This window comes from Bombus vosnesenskii, unplaced genomic scaffold (assembly GCF_011952255.1).
Source record: "Bombus vosnesenskii isolate JDL3184/JDL3185 unplaced genomic scaffold, Bvos_JDL3184-5_v1.1 scf7180000013299, whole genome shotgun sequence".
Lineage (NCBI taxonomy): Eukaryota > Metazoa > Arthropoda > Insecta > Hymenoptera > Apidae > Bombus > Bombus vosnesenskii.
In genome coordinates, this window is record NW_022882949.1 from 1972732 (window position 1) to 1999238 (window position 26507).

General features: G+C 34.7%; 3 protein-coding genes across 5 annotated transcripts in view; 1 reads left to right on the forward strand and 2 right to left on the reverse strand.

Moving 5' to 3' along the window:
• Nucleotides 1–18578, forward strand: part of LOC117233767 — a 167100-nt gene extending 148522 nt beyond the window's left edge. For both annotated transcript variants that reach the window (XM_033494328.1, XM_033494329.1), the window contains 5 exons: nt 4644–4849; nt 10719–10920; nt 11747–11974; nt 15179–15489; nt 16737–18578. In XM_033494328.1, coding sequence (XP_033350219.1) covers nt 4644–4849; nt 10719–10920; nt 11747–11974; nt 15179–15489; nt 16737–17244 — 1455 coding nt within the window. In that variant the 3' untranslated portion in view covers nt 17245–18578. The remainder of the gene's footprint in view (nt 1–4643; nt 4850–10718; nt 10921–11746; nt 11975–15178; nt 15490–16736) is intronic.
• Nucleotides 18579–18754: 176 nt separating this feature from the next.
• Nucleotides 18755–21683, reverse strand: LOC117233768 (clusterin-associated protein 1). Of its 2 annotated transcripts, none has more exons than XM_033494331.1 (6): nt 21601–21683; nt 20776–20972; nt 19979–20377; nt 19640–19878; nt 19387–19565; nt 18755–19181 (listed from the first exon to the last, which is right to left on the reverse strand). In XM_033494331.1, the coding sequence occupies exons 2-6, from the start codon at nt 20959–20961 to the stop codon at nt 18913–18915; spliced, it is 1272 nt and encodes a 423-aa protein (XP_033350222.1). In that variant the 5' UTR covers nt 20962–20972; nt 21601–21683; the 3' UTR covers nt 18755–18912. The 2 variants fall into 2 exon arrangements, with proteins under 2 accessions (XP_033350222.1, XP_033350221.1); XM_033494330.1 differs by lacking the exon at nt 21601–21683 and adding an exon at nt 21051–21523.
• Nucleotides 21606–22717, reverse strand: LOC117233769 (peptidyl-tRNA hydrolase ICT1, mitochondrial-like). The gene is made up of 3 exons (XM_033494332.1): nt 22473–22717; nt 22038–22226; nt 21606–21947 (listed from the first exon to the last, which is right to left on the reverse strand). Exons 1-3 carry the CDS (start codon nt 22692–22694, stop codon nt 21687–21689), a joined length of 672 nt encoding a protein of 223 aa, XP_033350223.1. The 5' UTR covers nt 22695–22717; the 3' UTR covers nt 21606–21686.
• Nucleotides 22718–26507: the final 3790 nt, after the last annotated feature.

The window sequence follows — 26507 nt, forward strand, 5'->3', positions numbered from 1 at the left end:
GGTGTGCAGGTATTCAGTAACGCCCGCGTCGGCTTGGGGGGAATGGGGTTTGAATACTTTTGACAAGTGTTCAGCAAACAGGTCGACTTTTTCTATAGGGCTTCGCGCCCATCCACCTTGCGGACGGCGGATAGGTGGGATTATCTGTGGGGGGCGTGTGAGTTTCCTGGAGGCCTCCCATAGTGAGTAGTTGGCGTCGGCTGTGGGGGATAAGCTGGCGAGGTATTTATGGAAACAGTCGTTTTTATAGTTTCTTAAGGTTCTGGATAGCTTTCTAGTTGCGTTGTTAAGTTTGCGTTTGTCCTCCGGTGTTCTATGGGTCTGACTCTTCTTAGTCAGTCTTCTATGACTCTTCTTAGTCTACGTTTTTCTGCTATTTTTTTTTTAGTATGTATTGGGGATATTCTTGTTTGCTGTTAGATGGCTTTGTCGGTGTGGAGAGGCGGATTGCGTTTATTATGCTCGTGTTAAAGTATTCCGTGGCTGCTTCGATATCTTCCTTTGTTTTTAGTGGGGTGAAGGCTGAGGTTGAGTGTGTAAAGACTTCTCTGAAGAGCTGCCAGTTGGTGTGTTGGTTGTGAATGGAGCCATTAGGTGTATTCTCGATGATTGTTGAACTGACTGTTGCTATCACGGGAGAATGATCAGAGGAGAGATCAGCCGAGGAGTTGATCTGGACGTGTCTTGATGGGATATTTTTAGTTATGAAGAAGTCGAGAAGGTCGGGTATTTTGTTGGTGTCAGTGGGCCAGTATGTGGGTTCGTATGTGGTGAGGTAGTTGAGGTTGTTGTTTGTTATGCTGTTTAAGAGGTTTTTGCCTCTTGTTGTAACCAGTCTGCTGCCCCATTGGATGTGCTTGGCGTTATAGTCTCCTCCAACTATGAATCTATTGCCCAGGGTGTCCAGGAAGTTATCAAAGTCTTCTTTGGCGATGGAGTGTCTGGGAGGGCAGTATACTGCTGAGGTGGTGATTGAGCCATGACAGTCTTCTATTGCTACGTTTGTTGCTTGGAGGTAGTCTTTCTGGAATGATGGAAGTTCGTAGTGCTTAATACTTGCTTTGATTATTATTCCGGTGCCACCGTGGGCCTTTCCGCTGGGGTGTTGGGTATGGTAGAATTTGTAACCATTAATTTTCAGGTAGCTCTTGTCGGTGAAGTGGGTTTCCGATACGAGCATTACGTCGATTTGCTGGTGTTTTAAGAAGAGTTCTAGTTCAAGTTTGTGTTGCGCTAGACCGTTGGCGTTCCAGAGTGCTATGCGCCTTGGTTTTATTTTGAGTCGGGGCGTGCTAATTTTTCCACGATGAGTGTTAGTAGCGATAGCAAGTGATTTATTTGCTCCGATTGTTTCTCTATTAGCTTTTCAAGCCTTGAGGAGTTGTCTGTGTTTGGTGGGTTGGGGACACTGTTTTGGGAAAGGTCCCTTTGACTGTTCGGGTTATTTTGGATGCCTTGTACTTCTTGGGCATAGGAGGTTGAGGTGGAGATGAATTTGGTAGGACTGGGTGTTTGGTTGGTTGAGGGGGTTGGGGTAGTCGTGAATTTCGGCGGGCTGGGTGTTTGGTTGGATACCTCTTTTGCTCTGAGCTTAGGGTACCTGTTCGTGTATAGTGTTTTATATGCTGGGCAGCCTTTGTAGTTGGCAGGGTGGTCCCCTTGGCAGTGGATGCATTTCGCTGGGGTTTCCGGTGATTTGGCGCACTGGTCAGTGGAGTGAGAGCCTGCGCATTTAACGCAGCGGAAAGTATGGTTGCAGTATTTCTGCGTATGACCGTACCTTTGGCACCTTTTGCACTGCACTATTTCTTTTTTCACAAGCGGTGGTTCGAATTTTACTATTGCGTTCATTAGGCGACTGATGTTGTAGATTTCCTTATTGTTAGGCTTTTATTTTATATCTATGAAAAATAAGGATAACGGGTCTTTCGAGACTCTATGCCTTATATTACTTACGTTGATGACTTCGTGGCCGAGTTTTGAGAGTTCGTATTTGAGTTCGTCTATATCTGCTGAGTGGTAGATGTTTCGTAGGACCACCCGGAAAGGCCTTTCCTGTTTGAGTTGGTAGGTGTGGAAGTTGGCGTTTAGGGTCCTAAGTATCTTGGTGAGTTTTCTGTAAGCTTCTGGGTTCCTCGGCAGTATTTTTACTTTATTTTTATTTATCTTTAAGTTGTAGTCCTCCTTGGAGATATCTCTCTCTAAGGACTTGATCATTGTTTGTATGTCGATGACATCATCCACAAATATTGGTGGGGGAGGGGGGATTCTCTGTGCTTGTGGGTTTGGCGGCGGGCCTGCGATTTCCATGGCGTCGTTAGTGGATTGCAATACGGCGAACCTGTTGTAGGTGTTTACTTGTATCGTTGATTGTTCGTTCCGGGTGCCGTTCATGTCTAGTTTTGATGTTTCTATTTTCCGTTTCTTTGTAATACTAGCGTCGTTGGTGCGGAGAGTTCTGCTACACTTCTGCCACGGAGGAGGTAGCGCGGGGTAGTTGCGAGTCTGCTCCGGAGAGCCTGGTCGCGATTGCTGGGCCATCATCGAGCTAGTTAATTCAAAATGAATAACTAGTCGTGAGGCTATGAGGGTTGGGGTTAGGTGCGTGGGATTTTCTTCTCCCTAAAGGGTAGGAAACACTTGGCTGTGTTCACTTTCGACGGTTGGGCGACACGTATTGTTTTCGGACTACACTGGGCACTAGAGACACGTCTGCACGCTTCGGCACTCCACAGCGAACAGCGACAGTAAACATTCCAACGGTCTCTGTCCCGTAGTTCGCCACACGCAAACCCTATTCTTCGAGTAAGATGATTGCCAGATGTCGATGCGTTTCCGCAGTACATGTTCAGCTAGCCCGAGGGCCCGTTATAAATCTTAAGATTTAGTCAACTAAAGTCCTTCAAACAGACAAACAGTCTTTGTCCCAACTATGGGAAAATAGAGGAGACCTATTTTTCAACGAGCGGCCTCTCCCACTGGCAACTTTCCCTCGAGGGCGACTAGCATCTTTTTCTAACCACCGATATGGAGATTGACCAATTAGCAGCAACGCCAATTTCCCTTACTTTCTGAACGAAGGCTTTTCTCGACGAATCCGATGATCTCGTGTCCTTAGACACACCCCACTATAGTTTTCCTCTGTGGCATCATCGGGACGGGAAAGTCATTCTCTCTCGCGATCTCATCGACGAAAAGAGTAACCCCTTACGACCAGTGAATTTTGTGAGCACGTTCATCTATCATCCCGTCGACCGCGGATTCGTTATTGAACCTAGGATCATTGTCATTAGTTTCTCGAGTACCTAGCTACCACGGTTACTTGTCCGGTTCTATAATAATCGTATTTGCACTAGTCAATGTCTTCTCTATTGCATAACGACAACGTGTAACCCAAACGAAGATTCGTTTCACGCCCCTAACCCTAATTCTAATGTAAACCCGACATATATATGTAGTATCGTGGACGAAAGGCCTAAGAAATATCGGGCGAACTATGAACAATGTCGCGAGAGCCGAGGCGCCGTCGGGCCCATCAATGTGTCATCGGTCTTTTCAAGTGCATAGTTTCGTGGAAAAGACCTACGTGACCCTGGCCACGAGCGCTTGCAGAACACGTGTGCGGTGGGCCTAGGAAAAAGACAACGGAATGCGGCAACGGCCAGAGCGTTAGTCGAAAAGCAGAGTGCGAGTCGAGGAGCAGAGTGCGAGTCGAGCGGAGACGGAGGTTGCGAGTGGCGTTGCCGAGAGAGTGTGGATTGCGCTGTTTTCTGTACGTTTGGCGTGAATAGTTCAGGTTGAACAACAATCGTCTTTTTCTGTCTGATTAACATCTCTATTGTCCACTCTTTGTAAACACATTATATCACGATATTACATATATATATATATACTTTTTCGTTGATCTACATAATCTGTCCTTTTCCTTTACGTGAAGTATCCACAACACTGTTTCATTTAACACTTAACCCACTGTCAAAATTTTACTTTCCCTTCAGAGAAAGAGAGAAGCGACACATTTCTTTGTAACGTAACTATTCTTAGCTTAATTTAGCTTTATTTAGGCGAATCGGTCGTCAAAAATTACCAAGTAATAATATTCAATAATTATCACGTGGCGCAGTACCCTTCCTTGCAGCAATAAATGCTCAATAATAACAAAAACTCAATACTTGTGTAAACAGTGCTGTTAAAATAATCGACGAAACGCAACTGACACATCAATAGCAATAAAAAGTTTAACGAATCAAAAAAAAAGAAACTGTCACAAAATATCATCATAACATATTATTAACATAAGAACTATACAGTATCAACTTTTAGCGCATATATGAATTTATCGCATATAGCTAATTACATATTTAAAAATGATATAATGAAAATAAATAGATATGCACATAAAAATAAACATGTTTTCATTTCAATAAAAATCAATACTTTATTGGAAATACTTGCGTGTGCAAAATCTTAAATCCGTCAATAATAACGTACGTATTACATAATGAAACAATCTCAAAATTATGTCAAATAATAATTTATCGAAAAATAAAGATTGGAAACGTCTCTAATTCCCTTCTACGAAATAGCATCCTCGGTCAAGTTATATACACAGTAGCGATTAAACGTCCTGTTGGCTTTCGCAGGCTGAAGATTACATTGGATTGAAGGGCAGCTTCGACGATCATATCGGATTATTGATGCGTGGGGAAGACGGAGGACAGAAGACCGCGATACAACCGGACCCGAGAGGTTTACCGAGCTTACCACCCAACTTGGAAGCTCGTCTACCACAACTCGATCAGAGTTTGAGGATCACGCACGCCGAATGGTTGCCAGTCACGAAGACTAAGTGTGTTCACGATTTGACAAGGCTTTTTGAATATTTATTGCAGATAATTATTCACGTTTAATGCCAATCGATTATTTTATTGTTAGTCTATAAAAATGTGCCGCTTACACTTATATTGCTTTCTATTAAATATTATTGAGGCTAAATCATTTTTCAAACCAAGTTCGTGCACGTTTAATTAATTTCTGTTAATCTCCAATTTAGGAATTTAATATTATTTTATGCGACCAGCTAGGATATTTAAATTTATTAAAATTAACTTCGGTTACTTTTTACTTTCAGAAGTCCATTTCTTTAAGCTATTGGGAAGATCAACTTTTATTAATTATTGATAACAAAAAAAAATATTTCTTTCATGTTTTTGTAAAGAACGTACGATGCACTAAAATTACTGCTAATTTTTTCGAACGTAATTAGTTAATTAACTTCTTACGCATGCCGGTTTGCAAATAATCGATAATACAAATAAACGAAATCAGTTTCCTTTTTTATTAATTGACTAATACTTTTTCATTGAAAATGATGATGGTAAAAAATAATTTATTTTATCAAAGGAACAAGTTAAAAGCAAACAGGTTTATTTGCTTATGTTACGTATATTGTAATCTTGCGTAATTAATTATTAATAATCTTCTCCTTCAATAACAACATTTCCTGTTTTGGAAATTTTAGGTATTCGCGATGAATCGGTGAAATATAACATAGTAGATCCATTATGTCTTCATATTTTTCTTTCGTTTTTGGCCTCTCATTTGCATATAATGAAGGTTACCGTGAATTACAATATAACTTTGACGTTCCCCTTCTCGATGGAAAGTCTAATACAAGAAATTCCGCTTCAAGATTCATTGATGTCTCGCAAAATATTTTATATGTGGTATTACCACACCCCATACTTGAGCCTTTATTTAATGATATAATGTAAAAACATGTAATTATTATTTTTCCACTTTTTCACATTCTCTTTCACGTTTCTCTTAATTTAAAAAAAATTGGAAATCTTTTTATCGGAAGTAATTGTCCAGGTAGCTAAGATAAAATCTGAAAAAATCTTTGTCTTCCAATGTGTTTCAGTGTATATTATAATCAGATGACAGTTAAAGATTAAAAGTAAAAAGTAAAATATCTAAATTAAAAAATTCAAAAGGTGTAGTTTTATTCAAAAATGTACTAAAAGAAAGAAAATAATTTTCTGAATAAGGTTCATTCAATAGTGATTGAATGTAATAATAATATACAGAATGAGTTCATTCGTTGAACTCATATTATTAAAAGTAAGATTGTGACAGGCTCCTATTAGTTTAGTTTCAGTGTTTTCAAAATTTTTACGCTTTCAGACACTCTCTATTTGATTAAGTAAATTTCGGATTCACGATCATCAGATGATTGCCTTACTTCCCTTCGTTTAAAATGTCTTCGTTTAAGAAATTCATCCAAGAGAACAGAAAAAGTATTGGTGCCTTCACTTTTCGATCTGCTCATTCCAACATCTCTCAGAAACTCATCTCTTTCCTTGCCTCATTTCGTTTCGATCCAGTTGACTTGGCCCATCTCTCTCGTGTATTCTTTCAACAGGGAGTTTTCGCAGCTACTTTTAATTTCTTTTTCATATTCTACAACTCTGTCTTCCATTTCTATACATATTTTTCTTATTTGCTTTTCCTCTCTTATTAGATACCCTGGAGGGCACCTGTTTAACCTTAGTATTCATTTGATATATCTTTCCTGCACTACTTCCATCTCTTCCCTTTCCTTATAGCCTCAGATACCCGCTCCGTATATCAGAATACTTTTGATCATCTCATTAAACATTAACATTCTCGCACAGAAGTCATCGGCAAATTTTCTTTCTCCGATTCTCCGGATCCGCGCCATTGCTACTGTCGCTTTTCTACACACGTCTTTTACCACTTTTTCGCTTTCTTTACACTTCCAAATCCATTTCTGCGTATTTTCTGAACATTATGATCGTCGATTTATTCGAATTCAATTCCGATTCCTTTCTATCAAAAAATATCTCTAGATACTTCAATATATTTTCCACTTCCTTCCGAGTTATCATCATGACTGCTGGATGATCTGCATACGCGAGGATGAATATTTTCTTCGTTCCTACAATAGTTTTTTCTTCTTGTGTTCTTTTCAAGTAGTCGTCTATCTCCGATATAAATATTGCAAACAATAGCGAGCTTAAGCAGCAGTCTTATCTTAGGCCTTTTCTGATCCAGAACGCTCCTGTCCTTGAATTTTCCCACCTGTACTCTATTTTTTGCTTCTTTATAGATTTCTTCGATTCTTTTCGCTAACGTTAGATCCATTCTTTTACCTCTCATGTTCTGCCACAGTTTTTTCCTGTTTACCGTATCTTCAAGTTTGCTGAACATATACATAGCACGCTTCTTTTTATCTTAATTCTTTTTGCTAATGCGGTTTTCAGTATGAATATGTTGTCTATGCAGCTTCTATCTTCTCGGAATCCAACTTGTGGATCCGGCAATACTTGAAATATTTCTACTTCGATTTATTTCCTTAATCTACTTTCTAATATCGAATACAGTAAATTTGACATCCGCTGTCCATTAACGTTATCCCCCCATAATTTTTAACGTCTTTCTCACAATAGAAAAGTCTCATCGAACCTTCAGACGATACTTCTCCTTTCCATACTTTATTGATAATTTCCTTAAATCTTTCTTTGATTTTCTCTGCTGCGAACACGCAGGCCTCGCTTTTCAATGTTCCTCCTGTTGCTTTCTTCTTTACCGAGTTTACCGATAACCACTCTCGATTTCTTCCTATTTCTCTTCAGTTCCGCTTTCTTCTTCTTTATCCACTCGTATTTTCTTTATCCATACGTATCTTCTGCTCCTACCATATGCATGAAACGATGTTTCTATTCTGATAATTCTATACTTTTCCGGGAATTTCACCTCTTTTTTTCTTTCTTGTATATACATACGTCTCTATTTCTTCCTGGTACTTAATTTCCATTACTTTTATTGTTTTCTTCTGTTCTTGTTTTCCTGCTCCTTCTGCCTTTTCTTTACGTAGCTTGCCGTGTCTTTGTTTCTCCTCTCTGTATTTGACTTCGTTTATCTTATCCTGTTTCCACATTACCGCTTTATTTATCTTTTTTCTACTAAGCCTGCATTCTTCATCCCATCATCATCCTGTTTCCTGGATTTTATCACGCTTCTCGATCTTCTGTTTGTTGATTGCCTTTTTCATCTTCCCTGTGAGTCCGGGCATTGCTCCCTGCACTACGTCGTTTTCAAAATTTCCTTTTTTTCTTGTGCTTCCTCGTAAATCTGTATCCCTTCTTCATTCCAATTGTCTACCTCTATCTCTGTCTCCTCTTCTACCATGTCCTTAGTTCTGCAATGTCGGCTGCGATTTCTATTTCTGACGGCCGATGATCTGACCCAATTCTTGTTCTTACTTCTATCCTTTCTACTTTATTCCACGTGGCTATATTTATTATTCCCTAGTCTATTATCAAGTAGCTGTTTTCTCTGTCAAATGTCCATTCACTCGTTGTATTACCTGTTTTGTTTCCATTTATTATATCCCATTCGTTTCTTTTTCTACAATCCGCAGTAAGTGTTCTCCTTGTTTATTATCCGTCTTATCCTTGAATCGTCTTAGTTTTGTATTTTCTTGTCCATCCCAAAAGAGTTCTCCTTTCTTTTCGATTCTTGCATCGAAGTCGCTTCCAATTGAGTTATCAATTTCTATCTTCCGTCAACTCTTCTAAATCTTCTAATGATCTCCTTTCGTCAGATTTGTTATGTGCGAATTCCATCATTGTTGGATGGATCGTTCTACCTTGTTTGCGCTTTTCCGATCTGTCGCTTTATTCCTGTGAACATTCCACCTATTGCTGTCACTTCTATTTTCATTTTATCTTCTTTTGTACGCCGTGTCACCTAAACTTCTGTTAACCTATGTTCCACTTCTTCCCAATCTGTTTCTTTGAATCCTGTTTCAGGAAGGTTTACCATATCGGATTTATTTACGTAATTCCAGAAATCTTCGATCCTTTTGACAAATCCAGCCACCTGGCAGGATAATATTTACAGGTTTACTTTCTCGTGTTTTTCTTATTCTTTTGATTTGCCCTGTTACGTTTTTATATTTTCTTACCTTTCTTTATCCTTTTCTATCCGTGGTTGAATTTGTATCTCCCTAGTCGGCCTAAACGAAAGCTTTTCTTCGTCTTCTGCGTAAAATTTTTCGCCCTTTAAGTTTTCCGTCCAATTCCATTTGTTCCATTTCTTCTTATTTTCGACATTTTGCTATTTTTACTACTTTGCTTTGTATGTTTCTCTTTATCTTTGTTTTATCACTTCCTATATGCACGTATTTTCTTATCTCCCAGTTTCTTCTTATTTTCCATTATTTTGATTCTGTCTTGTCACTCTTTTGTTCTTGCTTGAATCACTCTATCATCTCCTATCTCTCTTGCTCGTACAACCTCCGCGCTAACTTCCAGTTTGCTTCTTAAAAACTCTTCTACTTCCTCTTCGAGATCCTTTCTTTCCATCCTCATGTCTATTCCTTTCATAGTTTCTGTTTTTTCTCCCTTATTTCCGTCGTAATTTCTATAGTCTTCAGCTGATTTTCCAAATTACTTAGCTTCACTCCTGTTTCCGCGATATCCCCTACTGCTGTTTCTCGCAACTCCACTAGTCGTTTCTCCATTTCTATTGCCTCCATTTCGCTAGTTTCGTTGTTAATTCCGAGCTTTCGAGAATGTTTAAGATCAATTCCGCACAGCGTACCTCGCTGTTAACCCTTTTGGGCCAACGCACCGATACAGCTGACCCTTCCACTACTATCGCGACTCGACTATTGCCCCGAGAAACTTCCAACGTTCGCGAAAATTCTTTACGTGTAAAGTCGTGATTGTACAGAAGAGCGATAAGCGGTAAGCGGTAGAGTCATAAAACAAATGACGGCTGAGCGACAGAAAATTGATCAAACCTATAAATTTATTTTCGGTCGCTCTGTCGCTATGCCGCTTAACGCTCTTTTGTATAATCACGGCCTAAATAGTCGAGACGAGAGTGTTTTTAGGTCACCTTTTTATACGTGGCTGAATTTTTCGTAAGATCCCCTATTCATCATATATTTTACTATAAAATTGAATTCAGTTCTGGCATGAGAAGTCTTGAAATTATATTTAAAAAAGTTGTTGAGTAAAGGAAACTAGAGGAAATTAGGACAGAGGAAGTAGTTACTCTTGCACATTCTCTTTATTTTTCTTTATTGCTTTCCCTGTTACACGTTTCACAATAATAAATTTCATGATAATCTTATTTCTCCCATAACATTTCACGATTCCGTGCGATAGATTGCGATATATTATAGAGTATTATGCGTAATTATACTAATTTACTGTTACATGCAGTGGCTCACGAGAGTTCTCAAACACTAGTGATTATTATCAATAAATTTTGAAACAAATCTGAAAATATGTATAGAAACTATAACAAATTTAGTGCAAATTTCGTGGAAATTATAAAAGTATTTAAATAGTCAATTATTTATTATATGAATAAGCCTTAATATTCAGTGGAACTATATTTAACACTTATATACTTAAGATGACTGCTATTCATGCTATTCCAATTTTTTATTGAATATATTTTTATAGTAAATATTTTGTAATAACTTCTATATATATACATTTTCAGGCTGGTTTTAAATTTGATCGATATAGTCATGGCAGTCGTGTAAATTTTTTTTACAATGCTAATAAGATTTCAAAATGCTTTATACGACACATACTTTCGCGAGCCAATGTAATTGTATATAGCACGAGTTGATCTGATTTTAAAAGGATGATATTTCTTTTTTCAATTCTCAGATTCAAATTCTTTGTATACTCAGCGTACTTCGATAACAGGGTTGGTGGCACGAGCACACCAACAGGTAAAAATCAAGGAATGGTTCGCATAATAAGCGCAACAAAGACAAGAGGACCAGAGCGCGTTTGGTGTAGACTTTGGTATCGACCAAAGAACGGAGGCAACGTAACAACTTCCGTAACGGTAGCTGCTAAAGTGAAGGTGCGTTAAGCAAATGAAGAAAATGGAAAATAAACTGTAACGTCTATAACGTTGCCTTTGGAACAAGATCAATTATTACAAAACAAATAGAACAAAATATACATAGCATGGTCCGCAAATCAGTCAGCACGATATTTTTATCCCGGCTCAGATAATTCAACGAAATAATGTTTCCAGTGGAAATTTATTGGTATCGGGGGAAGAATTTACTGATGTAAAAGGAGAACAATTTTTATATTGTTTAAAGAGCGCTGTGTATTAGGTTAAACAGTAAGCTCGTTCGCTTCCTTTTGAAAGAACGCGTCAAATGTTATACTTGTATATAAAATCTATTTGATCAAAAAGTAGCTTATTTATTACATCTCTAAATCCACCCGAATACGATCAGGAAAGTATATCGTGCTATATAAAAAATACAAAGTGACTGTCATTTTGTATTTAAAAAATGACACTTTTGAAATCTCTTTTTACATCTGTTGTTCGAAATATTTTTTGTTAAATCTGTCATAATCAGTTGAAGTATCATAAAAGTTCAAAATAAAAAGAATTGAGAAAAGCTAGAGAAATTAACTTCCATAAAAGTAAAATACCGTAGCATGCAGGTAGAAGCTGACGCTTTACGTTACTTTGCATAATATTCATCCTTTTCTTTCTTAGTGTCTCGAACCAGTTTTTACCCACCCCATATGTTGGATAAATTAGAGGCAACACACTTCGACTTGCTCGTTGCTTGTAATTTCCGTTTTCCCGGGAGAAAGCTCGTTGACGCAAGCACGCAGCATGCTCTTCGATAAAGCTAAAGTGGTTATCGTGATCGTTTTGATAGGTGATCAGAGAAAATTGGAACTTGAAGTACAGTGCCTGCTTTGTGATTTGCCCGCTACCGAAAGATTCGCCTACGTCTGATAGAGTACCGGAAACCGTGAGCGTTGTAGCCAGGCTCAAAGCAGCACCGACGAATCGTATCCTCGTACAGAATCGGCCCGAGACTAGGACGAAGGACAAGGAACTGTTGGCCGTTTGCGTGAAACCACTACATTACGATTACGACAGAGTAAGTTCGAAAGGTACATGTTGAGAATTCACTTGACCCGTTGATTGTCACGCAAATTTTGTATACTTCAGTCTTGCAGATGCCATACAGCGAAATACGCTACATCAGAAAATTTGGCAACTTCTTCTAACAATGTTATCGAAATCGTTCTGATTGTTGAAAATTTGTTAGCTTATGGAATTTATTTTAATCATTCTGAAAGATTTAGTAACGTAAACCAATTATAACCAGCGTTACGATCAACGTGTTCAAACTGTGATGATTTCCGTGCTGAGTTATGTTTGAGACTTGCAATAATTTGCAACTTTACCAAGGGAACCCTTAGTTTTCTAATCGAAAACCTTCAAACCGAATTCAAGGAATAAAACGACTGCAGCTTAACATAATTCGGCTTAAGTGATTTGTGCGTAAGAAAGGCTTACAATTGGGGTAGAATTATAGTGAGTAGTGAGATGTGTGTTCTGACGACGATCTAAAAATAAAGTATGAATTTACATGAATATCCACAATCTATTCGTAAGAATCTATTTATTTCTTTATTTGTTCTTTTATCTGTTTATTTGTATTCGAATGATAGTTTAATCAGAATAAGTATCTACTGCAACTACAGCTATGGACGGTACATAGTATAAATACAAAGTGACAGGTACCAAAGAGAAGCTAAAGGATCAAAGTCGCAATAAAGCCTACTCGTGCAATACGTTCATTCTTCTCAATCCTCAAATCTTTGTTTAAAAGTCAATAAAGAGAAATTAATTCTAGTCGATTTCAGTTGTTGGAAATATGAATATGATATAATTTGTTTCTAATAGGAATGGTAAAGAATATAAGACCCACAAATACAGGAATAGTTATATCCAAGATACTAGAAATCCCAGTGACAAATCAAATCATCTCCCACGGTTAACGAGTTAACCTACTGGACCAGTCTATGCAGTCTGCCTTATGCAAATGACAAGATCGTTTCATCGAACGAGACTCTATCGTAATCTGACTGTTTAACTTTTACTTGAAGAGCTGCCTTCTTTATTTCGTTGTAGATGGTAATTACTCTCTATTAGAAGTTGATGGCGTCGAGTCACGACAAAAGCGTGCTTAGCCGATAGAATATAGACGTATGAATTAAGCCTATCGTTCACTTAACTAACAACTTATGTATTGGGCTAGCAGTAATTGTCGCACACCTAAAGTATTTTAATACGACTTTTGGAAAATTTAGATTAATTAATAATATAATAATAAATGATATAATAGTAAATAATAGTAATCTAGATTTTCAAAAAATCGATTGATCGATCGGTATTTTATGTCCTGCGATCCAATATACATAGAATGATGTACGAAAGCTCTTGATCAGATAGATTCTTCGTTCTATAATCTAAAAACGATATTTTAACGTTCTATCTGTATACTGGATCGTTTTCGATCGGTAATTTCAAGTAGTTTCTTATTTTATTTATATCTTTGTTTAAATTTTGCTTTGCTTAAAGAAATTAAAGTAACAAACAATAAAAACTGTTGAATGATATTCTGGAAACTTGAAAAAGGTAGGTAGCGTTCAAATATTTTCGTGAGCCAGTGCATACATACATGTATAACAGTGCACTAATGTATAATATGTTAAAACTTGTTTAAATATCACTGTTAGAATATAATTGAAAAATCTGTCTGGCCGAAAATCTTTTCACAGTATTGTGCGCATGGAAAATAAAAAAGAAATAAAAAATTTGCTCAAACTACGAGAGTAGCTAAAGTGATAAAATTGGTGAAATTATTGTTATATTACATTATATTTTATTTTTATCATTAAATTTTAATTGTCGAATACTCATAATGCAGGTATACTAGATATTGAAAGAACGTCTACGCATGTGAATCCCTAACTGATAACAATAAAAATAATAGAAGAAGGTGATACTGAATACATAAGAGTGTGTAATTAAGAATCGATATCTATTATCTTTTCATTATCATATGGATAGTACAATTCGGCTGCCAGCTATAGAATAACTACTTCATTGCCATAATGCGAGCACACAATCGGTGTATGTACATAATCGTTACCTGATAAATAAAATATTCATGTCGAGAATGCTGCCACTGTCAAGGCGATAGAAAGCAAGATAGTATACTGTTAAATTTGTTCAGATTAGTCAGATTACCTTATTCAAACGATTTAAATTTAACCAACTTTAAACCAGTTTACCGATGTAAATCCATTATCTGCTTGATTTGATATATCCTTTTAGGTTTCTACGTTGATTCTTATTAATCAAATCTTTCGATTTCGAATCACCTGCATTCAAGTATGTAAATACCATTTGCCAATGTGAACCTGTTATTTTGCTCGACTAAGATACTTTACAACGTGCAGGTAAAATTAAACACACCTTAACTATTCTTTAACATGAAAAGAACAATAGTTGCTAAATAATATAATATTTTCTCTAATTACGTGCTTGTTGATATTGGCTCCTCAAATCGAGTCCACTCTAATGGTATACTTATACCATTTTAGCTATTCGTTTTTCAATAGATACTCAAACAAAGTCAGCTTATTTGAATGCAAAGGATTTCACATTAACGCATTTACGTGTTCATTAATATAGTAACTTAGAGCAAAGTGTTCACTATAGATCATTTAGTCCTTATGCGTTTGTATAATATATTTAATAATACAGTATAAGTTTAATACAAATCCGTATCTGGTATTATCTTATTTTACAAAACGTGTCGGTTACATGCTCGTTTATTAGGTTGTGTAGGTTAAAGTTAAATCTAAATTAATCTTCACTGTATATATTACGCTGGTAGCAAATGTGTTAAGGAACTTGACACACACTCATACGAACGCAATTTTGAAGTCAAACAACTTCATTAATCTTAATCAGAATTCGTAAATGTACGAGTAGGTTTCTGGACAGTTATCTATTATAAAGTAAATCTTGCATGAAATTTCAAATGCTTTTAGAGTTTACAGCGCTTAATAGAAACGGTGAATTCATTTATATTTAAACTACATATAGCAATATGTAAATTGTAAATATACAGGGTTTAACTGAATGAGATGTACAAGCATTCATGTGGACAATAACTGAATTTTACGATGATTAAATTAAAGTAAAGAAAAGAAAGAAATAAGTAGAAAAAACATGTTACTTTTAGTCGTGACAGTAAAAATGTTAATGAGTGTAAATTTTCTAGGTGTTACAGCTAATAGAGTTCATTGAGTTATATAGACTGCTTGGCGCTAGCCATGTGACTCTATACAACGATACGGTTGGCACGGAGGCTGGATGTGCTCTTAAGTACTACGAAGCTAAAGGTCTCGTGACCGTGTTACCTTGGCATCATTTGGACATGATTTCGCAGCGAGAAATTCGCACGGAGGGACTGTTCGCTGCCCTGAACGATTGCCTTTATCGATCTATGTACAAATACGAATATGTAGCGTTGGTGGACCTCGACGAGTTCATTATACCGAGGCACAACGACACGATCATTGATCTCATTAGGTGAAAATTTGTTAATTTGTTATAATTAAACTTGTGGTTATTTAATTTCTTTATACGTAATGTGTGAATGTGCCAGATGTTTAAAACTAAAATACTAAAATTTTGAACAATGATTAATTAACATACGATCGGAATTAAATGTAATTTTATACAACTAACTGCGTTCTTCTGGTCAGTTTCGACTCAACTATATGTTTCTAAAGAGTATCTCAAACTCAAACAAGACATGAAAAAGTTTTGATTAGTATGCATGATCTTTTGTTACAGCATCATATTACATATTTTCTTCGTCCCTTACAGATACTTTTTAGAATAAAATTGAAACACATATAAAACTTTTTAAATAAACTAAATTAAACTTAAATGGAGAAATCTAAGAGGGAAATATTTAATTACAAAAAAAATAGTTATTAATATAAAAACAGATTGATGTAAAGATTCGTTTTTCACTTTCATAAAAAATATTGTGTGTGTGTTTCTGCCATTCAAACACAATATTCACATCTGTAAATTATGACTCGTATGAAATATGTAGGAATATTTGCATTGAAAAAAAAACACTCTGTTTCAGGGAAATTAAAGCATTAAAATTATTACAAGACAAAGTTCTTCAAACTCTCAGATCATATTGATTTTAATGAAATATGCAGATAAATTAATAACCGACAGCACTATATAACGGCCTTTATATTACAACCAAATATATCTATAATATTTTCAATATTTTATTTTACAGTAGTTTTACGATATTTTCTGATACAAAGTCTTATACACGACTCATCGATATCCGTGTACCCCGATTTAGAGACGAGAGATTATTGCTCTATATATTTGTCATAATAATCTAATTGACTCAATTGCTTTTTTTAATAATATGGAGATACTTCAAACATATCAAATTCAAATTTATATGTATAAATTTTATCCTAGATACGTACATTATAATATTGTATATGTACATATTTTATATAAAATTCATGTAATTTACTCATTAGTTGACATTCTTTTGCAATCTTAAATGACGTCATTATTTAATGTTTACATTTTATGTTTCTACTAACTGCAATAAGTATTTTAATATATTAAAAAATGTAAATGTAATATATTAAAAAATGATACTTTAGCGACATTGTTATATATAGGCATATAAAGCAATAATTTCTCGAATATCATGGTATTCGAATATCGATAAGAATCACTATATTTTTCAATTAATATAAAAATAAAATAAAAATGTTATATTTTAGATGGATGAGCAGTCGTACAAATACAAAATCCACCGGAGCGTATTCTTTTCAAAACGCATTCTTCTATCTGCAGTGGGTGGACGATCCTTTCGTGATGGCCAGTCGAACTCCCATAGAGGCAGGTTTGATTACTCTGAAGAAAACCAGACGTAGAACAAAACTGCATCCGCACAAGCAACGCTCGAAGTATATTTGCAAGCCGCAAGACATTGTGGAAGCTGGTAATCATTTTGTCTGGGAATTTATTCCGGGGCATGGAACTTTGAACGTTCCATCGGACGCCGCAATTTTGCATCATTATCGGGTTTGCGAATTCGGCGGTGATGATTGTATAAAGACTCAATCGGTAGTCGATAGAACGGCCTACAAGTACAAGGATAGACTGGCCGAAAACGTTGGCAAAATCTGGACAGACCTAAGCACCGATTGTTCGTTACCAAAGTTAGAACCAGTGCCGGCGATGACGCCGCGGATAAAAGCAAGCCCCGTGTTAAAATCGGTCAGGTAGCGAAAGACTATTATCGATACTCTTTGGGATATTAGTAATTTTACTGGTACCCCAAAGGTAGCAAGAACCTATTTCTATAACTACGGTGGCCCGTAGTTTTCCTCCAGCGAAATCCAGTTTCGACTGAGAGAAGAGAATTGCAGAGAAATTCGGGATTTATGGAGTACCATAACACGTTTTTTCTACCTTTCGCGGTCCACGCCTGATAAATCTCGTTTTGGAAACACGGAGAACGGTGCCTGTTTAACAATGAGCCAAATGATGAAATGAAGTGTGGTAGCCGGTAGCATTCTGAAAGGCGCGATGCTCATTCGAAAGCTGACGAATAATATTTTTCTACGTGAGGAAGACTCATGATCGATCGGGAAAATACTTACATGACGAATGACTTTCCCGAGCGATCCTGTATCTCTTACGCTATGGTGCTTCTTTCACGATTTTATACGGTATTATATTTATGTACGAGTTTCCTTTTCGTTCGAACGAAGCCGAGCTGCATGAAACCGACTACCTACATAGTAATAGGAATGTAGAAGTTACCAAGCAGGGCCTATGTTTACGGTCTACATTATCGGCTATAATGTAAGATATCTGATATTACATTGTTGTCTTGTTGATACGTTTCTCTTTCCTTTTTTTGACACCTATAAATCCGCACAACGTATAAAGAAAAACGTACGCATATCCATAGGATCAATACTTATAGTCGTAGTTTATGTATGTATAATATGTATCTAGAACATCTAGTATTTAATCTGATAGTAAACGCGTAGAATGCGAAATGTTTTTAAAATGCCGTTTAAACATAGTCGATTTATATCCGATCGGTTATTGACACTACGAAGAACGTTTCAGTTCTAGGAAGAATTCGTCCGTCTTTTATCATGGATTAATATTAGTTGCGTTTTATTAGTTGCGTTTTACAATTTTATTTGTTGTCGAACTGCCTCGTGAATAGTTTTTATCAGCCCTTTAAAGTGATTTCAGGAAACGTTGTTACATAATAGGAGCTACATTTCAAGAAAAATGTGATTATTAATTGTACTCAGAATGGATGTAACAAAGGAGGAAGTATTACGGTCAGCTAGAGATAAGAGACTACAGATTTGAGCGTTATGACAATGAATATTGCAAACTGTTTCTATTTCTTTCATAATGTCACATTTTTTACGCGCACATACATTTATGTATATATGTGTATACACTGAAGTGTACATACATTTACGTACACAACATGTAGGATAGGTGAATACGTACATGTGATCGGTGCTAAGCCACAATCAACATGCCGTTTGATCATGTTGAGAAAGTTAATAAATATTATACGACGACAATATGTATTTTGATTCCCTTGAAAATATATTTCGTAAATATAAGTCTGGAGTACATGTACAATTATATGAATAATTGAATTTCAAATTATTTAACACGCGTATGTCATATATATACAATAATTGTGTGTATATATATATATATATATATATATATATATATATATATATATCTTAAGTATTTTTTACCACCGTCAAAATTATTCGATCACGACGACTAATAATATATTACCTTTTATTGACACCTATTTACAGTTATTGTAAAAATATGCGTATAGAGATCGATAATTACATGGACGGTATATTTTGAAATTTTTGTAATTGTTTTTTGTAATCGTTAAAAATCCTCATCCGAATGATCTAGCTTACTAACGGCTCGTTTTTCTTGTCCAACCTTTAAATCAAAATTCCCAATTTCTGGTCCTCCTACAGAGTCTAGAATATCATCATCATCATCGTCATCGAGATCACCATCGATTAACAAGTCACTGTCACTATCTAGCGAGCCACCACTGTCATTTGATTCTTGAATAGTTCCTCTCTGACGTCCAGACATACTTCCATAAATACGACGCTGTGATATTTGTGTTCTTGATGATCGACCAGCTATTGTATTATAAACATGTTTTAATAGCTATTATATTAATTTTGTTAAAGTTATTACATATTATAACAAGCTCTTAAAAATGTTGAGAAGTTTTAATAGTTATTATACATGTTTTAATAGCTATTATATTAATTTTGTTAAAGTTATTACATATTATAACAAGCTCTTAAAAATGTTGAGAAGAAAACTGCACTATATTTTTACCTGATTTCAATCGACTACTTGGTGTTGTTTTCTCGGTATTTTGTTTTTCTGTATCAGCGAGAGGAGGCGGAGGCTCTTGAAGATTAATAGGTAATATGGAATCATTTCCTTCCATTATACTTTCAAAGTTAGCGTCTTCTGACCTCATTTTTTCTAATTGTTTCCGTGTTGCTTCTTGCCTATTATGAGTTGGAAAACATTATATTATGTTTTCTGCATAGTAAGTATTAATTTTTATTATTTATGTATGTACCGTCTTTCAAATCTTTCTTGTTCTGTCTTAGCTGCATCTTCATACAGATGCTCAAGATATGCAAGATAACGAAATTTTTGAATGTAATCGTTATATAAAACTCTTAATTCAACTTCAAGTTTCTCAAATTCCTCCATGAAAGCTGGGCGTACCTTTCTTAATGTTTGCAATCTCTTTTGGTTTCTATCAAGCTCTGCACGTCGTCTTTCGATTCTTGTATCCAAACTTTGCTCTGTATCCTTTAATCATTACAGAAATTATAACAGAACATTTAGAGATTAGAGAAATTACTAAAGAATATTTTAACGTTCCAAGAATAAAATGACAACGTGGTAATACCTTAACGTTCTCAATTTGTTTTTTGGTATCATCAATTTCTTTATGTACATTTTCTATAACACTTTTCAAGGCCATCTCAATTTCTGTGATGTCAAATTGTCTAGCAACTTTTGAATTACGAATCTCTCTGAGATCAACTTCACGACCTAATAAGTCAAAAAGTGATGCACCAGTAACTGTCAACTGACTGGCTAACTGCCTAGTTGATTTCAATTCATTTACTTTATTGGAAATGTCAAAACTAACTGTACTAAAATTATCATCAGACATTATACTGTTATTAATACTATTATTTTGTGCATCATATAGTAATGTGGCTACTTTTAGTAACTCTTTTACAGCATAACCATCAGCTTGGTATAATTTTTTTGTATTTAATTTGACATTTGTTTTTAAAGCCTGTATTAAAATCATTTGACAATGATAAATTTCAGTATAAAAATATAAAAACAACATAGTATAAACAGCACAATATTAATTCATTAAAAAATACTAATATTATAATACTAAATATATTATAATACTTATATTATAATACTAAAAAATATTAATTTGCTATTTTTATTTTTTTATAATTTCGTTAATAAGACGTTGATACTTCCGGAGAAACTTAAAATTAAAATTACAAACTAAATTAAGTATCTTTTCTATGCATGCTTAAAAATTAAATAATAATGAAGAAATAAACATAGATGTCAAAAATATAAATTATAAAATTCAATGAAACATTTTATTTTCATATAAAACTAAATATCAAATATAAAACAAAAAAAATTGAAAACTGCATGTTTTATTACCATAAATTCAGCAACTGCACGTATTAATGAAATACGCTCTTCTTCGGTATTATGCTCGCTAGATACATCCGCATGTGGGTCAAATCTTTTGAGTAGCCAAACAAGAATTTCAGCAACCAGTGGAAAATTTGGCAGTCGAAAATTTCCAACAGAAATTAATCTAGGATAACCAAGGACTCGCATCATTTCTGTAAAATCTATCAAAAAAATAAATATAATTATCGTAGAAGCATACGTTATATTGTAACATCTATTTAAAAAAGGTTGTTATGTACTTCTCAAGTCACGAAATGACATTTTTCTTCGAAAGGCAAGTTTTAAATAAATCTCAATACTTTTCGTCCACTTTCCACGTTATGTTTTGATTTACGTTGAGCACGTTGTCAAGGAAACAGAGTTTCATACATTGTATATGTAAGTGTATTATTTTTCTTTGAATCATAGGCTCAAAAGAAGGCCTTTGAAAATATTACTCGAAATTTTGATTCATACATGTTTTCTACTTCTGTTGTAACCAATACATATCAAATTAAAAAATTTAATTGAAATTATAGTAACTAAATCGTAATATATCAATTTTTTAAAAGAATTCCAAGTTTATGTAATGTAATACTTATTTACATATGTACATACGAATAATGGTACATATTGGCATTCAATATTTACATCAGAATGACAATTATTAATTAATTGAATTGTTTTTTTCTAATGTCGATTAAATATAGATTTAAAGAAATTAATAAAAATTAATAAAAGTCAAATTAATAAAAATTAAGAAAGCCACCATCTAATATTCAAAATCATTACTGTTACAATAATACGTACATATATTTTATGATTACACATTTTGTATCATATCTCATTTATTGAAAAGTATATTGTTCTATGTACAATATATAACATAAAGAAGATTAAAAGTCCATAGTAGGAGCTCCTCTAGATTGTTTGATTTCAGAACGTCTTCGTTTTTCAAAAAGCCTTTGTCTTGCTGCTCGAAGATGCTGTTTTCTTTTCATTTCCAAAGTTTCAGGAGGTATTTCTGATGGTGGTTTTGCCACTTCCCATATTATTTCTCTCAATTTTTGAAGAGCATCAGCTAAATTTAATTGTTGAGATCTTGTTAACTCTGACTTGATTATTAAGTAACCCTCTTTAGATAATTTATTTTTATACTGTAATGATATCATTATTTAAAACCTTTCTTATGTGAAATTAATACTTATAGCTGTAAAATTTGTTTGTAGTTGTGAAAAATTACAAACCTGTTCCAATAATTTATTTCTAATACTCTCTGCTAGCCACGTAGCACTTTCTACATGCAACCTTAGATCTACTTTACTATTTGTGCGATTTACATGCTGTCCTCCAGCACCACTGCTACGACTATAGGTGATATCAAGTTCTTTAATTGGTATATAGCCATCAAATTTAGCATTTGGATCATCAGGAACCTGAGAATATTATGCAATTATAGAAATAATTCTTAATCATAAGCCTTTATATTTCATAATGTATAAGATAATTTTTAAAAATTGTTCAGTTAAAGATACATGTTAATTTTATTTTAAACATAAATATAGAAAATATTCCAAACAAGGATTTGAATAAATAATTAAGACATTTCGTACGTGAAATCAACAAAATAAAATGTACAAAATAGTAGATTCTAGTACGTTAATAAATTATAATAAACTTACAAAGGTTGGCGTGAACAGTTTTAAATTGCTTGTGGGATATAGCTTATCAAGAGAAAAAGCACTTTTGTAAGCAAGGGCTCTTCCAAGAATACAAAATTGATTATGCATTATATCTGTCTTAAAAATTCGAGTCCACTGTCTGCTGACAATATTCATTTTGTCGTTTCTTTGAATTTTTAAATCATAACATAACCTATACCGCGGTAATAACAAACGTATCATCTGAAGATTGCTACTAGCACTACAAGTTCCAGAATCGATTCTCACAAAAATTCTTTGTAATATTGTGATATTTCGATTTCAATATATGTTAAGTAATCAGTAAAAGATGCTCTGTTTTGTGCCTATTAACGCAATATTGATTTGATTTATTATAAAAAGTGCATGATATATTAGTGGTTAGTGTCCTGTTTATGCTGATTACAATAAAGCACGTGGTAAGATATTTTAAGTAAGCAACGCCAGTAAGTTTTTCAATGCCTCAGTACTTTTTATAAGTTAAAATCAATTCACTTTATTTCAGTTCTCAATATCATGCTTCAAATGCCCTCGCATCAATAGGATAATCAGGAATGACTAATTTAAAATAATTTAATAATATGCTAAAAACTTATTACAATCTCTTGTATATATGTACACATGTATTGTAAGTATATATACATAAGTATTAATATACAAGGTAAAACTATAAAATTTTACGTAAAATAGAAATCAATTGAGAGAAACAGAAACCAATAGCAACTAACAAATAATAATGAGTAAATCGACGAATTTCGAAATTTGAACAACTCTGTCTCTATGCTTTTGCAGCCTATATTATCACATGGCACTGTTACATTTAAATATTACTTTAGCTAAGACAGTTTGAAGCTCCCTGGACAGATCTGTGTCCAAAGGAAAAAGATTTCCGACATTTCGCCAGCATTGTAGCTGGCTTCAGGATATCGCGCTAATACTTGGAAGATGAAGTAGTATTAAATGTATACATTATTATTAAAGTATTATTAGTAGTATTAAAAGTAGTACCAAACGTAATGTGAATTGCGATAGGAAAGGGACAATTAATATATGAATTAAGGCCTCTCTGATTTTGTTAAGAAACACTCTTGCTTTCGAAAAATGAAAGTAATTTCAATTACCAAGTGTTCACCATTATTCATTTTTTAAACATCTCAATTAGGCATTATTCTTTTCCTAGGTTGTAAAATTGTTGGAATAACAAACTTTTTTTTAAGGTAAAATCTCTCTCGCAATTTTTATTCATAAGGTTCTAGTTTTAAGATTAGTTAGTAATCTTCAAAAAGAAAAACCTCGAAAGTAATGTTTCCAAAACTATAATTTCTGCAACATATTAAATATTGAATAAGTATATTCCAAGAAAATCCCTACAAAACCCATTTTATTCATTCAATGCGTATAAAATTCAACAAGCACTTTTAAACTCACAATACTATCAGATAACGATACCAATAGCTGCCATCGTACAATCATTCTCAATAATATTTAAACTTTGTGACACAGTCGTTTAATTTTTAAATTCTTCACCTTCCGAATAACGAGTCCACTTATGCGCACAGTCAGAAATGTGGCAAAATTTCACTGGTTAGCAGAGTTCATGGTGATTCAATCGAACTAATTCTTGAAAAAATTGATGATAAAAGTTTATTCGTGACTATGTATGAGTCGATACTGCTGATAGCATTGACACGAAATTGCAATTATCGTAACGTTACGCGGACGACGTGCGTTTATATATTTATGATGCGAATTTTCGTATAAGTGTTGTTGAATGATAAATTAATTAAAAGCAGTATTTACTATCTTTTTATGGGATTGGTAAAATATGAATTTAGGTTGGTTATTGAAGGGAATATAGCAATAATATATGTTACTATTTAATATGTATTCTACTGCACATATTTGCTATTTAAATAGTACTAACTGTATCAACATTAGAAATCTTTCTATCAGTTTAGAAGATCCTTCTTAATCTGACTTATGATTCAAAAATCCAGAAATCTAAAGATAAGAAGTTTACAAAGTAACAAGATGATTCTAGAAGGTTTGACAATTACAAACACCAGCTTTACTACGATACTACATATCACATTTTAAAAATTAATATCATTGTGCCATAATGTTCTTATATATTCTATTGTACTCCATTGTATCTTATATAATCTTATAAGTCTATTCTTACATACGTAGTTAAGGTGATTATAAAGGTAAACGATCATAATTTGATTTATCTGTAATTTTAGAATTAAAATATATCTTGAATTAAAGAATAAGCAAGTTTCTGGATATTTTGTTTGGTAGTGTATATGTATAATATTACCACGTATGCGATTTAACGTTTTCTACTTGTGATTTTGTCTAACAAGGTGTTGAGAAAAGTTAGGTTGGTATGATCGCTAGTTACTACAAGCTGAGTTGGTACGACCTCTAGCGACGCTCTTTTGTCTTAGAAGTCGACCACGTGTTAATGGCCAAGTGTATCCTGTGTGTTAAGATGTGTTGTACGAGGCGAAGAAAATATGGAGAAAATCGAATCTGTGTGAATCGATTAATTATCAATCCCAAACCCACATCAATTAACACAAGGAGCATCCGATAGAACGAGCAAATAGAGAAGGAGTGGACGAGAAGGAGAAAAAATGGAAAGAAGGATTACACAATTTGGTGCGTGACCGCAGCCTGGTGGAACGCGCATGCACGTACAAACGCACGAATATGCGATTTATCTCGTATGTGTCGCGTGACGGTTAGATTCTATTTTATAAGTGACTGTGTAATTCACGATATAGTTGTCGAGTAAAATATCTTCGTGCCACGCGAATGTCACGCAAAAATAACAAAATAAAAAAATTTGAGGTGAAAAATAAAAAAGGAAAACTTTATTTTTTTTTCTAACAACAATCCACTTTACAATCCACTTCCGAACTCTAGGTGTGACTTTTTAAGACTGAGACTCTTATGATTTGACTTTCGATCGGATCCGATTACTTTCTTTTGTCATCCCTCACATCCCCAACGTCCATTCATTTGCTAGGCGTCCGCGACCGTTGCCACGTGCTCTTTCTTCTAGAACCTTCGGTGGAAGGACCGTTGGGATGTTGATGGTTCATTAGGCACTTCAGCGATATACATTGTCGCCGAGTGCCGCCACATCTTTATCTCCATCGTCAATCCATTGGATTTGAAGTATGCCGGTCGTGACACGAACCTGAGTAGCTTGCAAACCTTTTTTTTTATTTATTTGTTGAAATTACAATCAATTCTCGCGTTGAGAATTTTCAGTAATTTTTCTGGCGTGGCGCAGTGACATGGCTGTTTATTTACAATAAGTTAATTCTTATTATAGATAGGTATAATTTATAAGTATTATAAGTAAGTGCATATGCTTAATTTGGATAATTAAATGAATCTAACGCTTAGGTCTAGCGGGTAGTGCCTCTTCAGCCTGCGAATCTGGTCCGTCGTATCGAGTAGTCCAGTGATTAGGGGGTTTCGGTGTTTGTTGATTCTTTTGCTATATCTGTCGCTATATTTTGCTATTTCCTCTTTGACGGTGGGTATCTTGAGGTCGTGGTGTATTGTTTCATTGGTTACATACCAAGGTGCGTCAATTAGGGATCTTAGCGTTTTCGATTGAAAGCGTTGGAGTATTTCAATGTTGGAGTTACTTGCTGTTCCCCATAGTTGGATTCCGTAGGTCCAGACAGGTTTTATTACGGTCTTGTAGAGGGTAATTTTATTCTGTATATTTAGTTTGGAGCGTCGGCCCGTGAGCCAATAGAGTTTTTTTAGTTTGTCCTTTAGTTGCTTCCTTTTATCTGAGATGTGTGTCTTCCACGTTAGTCTCCTGTCCAGGGTCATGCCCAGGTATCGGACTGTGTCCCTGCTAGGAACTGTTGCATTGTTGATGGTGACCTGGGGGCAGGTTTGTTTTCGGAGCGTGAAGGTTACATGTGAGGATTTCTTTTCGTTGACTTTGAAGCCCCATTTGTGAAACCACTTTTCCATGGAGTCGAG

Excerpts from the sequence above, each read along its gene's own strand:
- LOC117233769 (XM_033494332.1), bottom strand. The coding sequence starts at position 22,694 with ATGATACGTTTGTTATTACCGCGGTATAGGTTATGTTATGATTTAAAA. Across the intron at positions 22,227-22,472 it reads AACTGTTCACGCCAACCTTT|GTTCCTGATGATCCAAATGC; the intron begins GTAAGTTTATTA and ends TAATATTCTCAG. Across the intron at positions 21,948-22,037 it reads GAAATAAATTATTGGAACAG|TATAAAAATAAATTATCTAA; the intron begins GTTTGTAATTTT and ends ATATCATTACAG.
- LOC117233768 (XM_033494330.1), bottom strand. The coding sequence starts at position 21,072 with ATGTCATTTCGTGACTTGAGAA. Across the intron at positions 19,879-19,978 it reads AACAAATTGAGAACGTTAAG|GATACAGAGCAAAGTTTGGA; the intron begins GTATTACCACGT and ends TAATGATTAAAG. Across the intron at positions 19,182-19,386 it reads AAGTAGTCGATTGAAATCAG|CTGGTCGATCATCAAGAACA; the intron begins GTAAAAATATAG and ends ATAATACAATAG.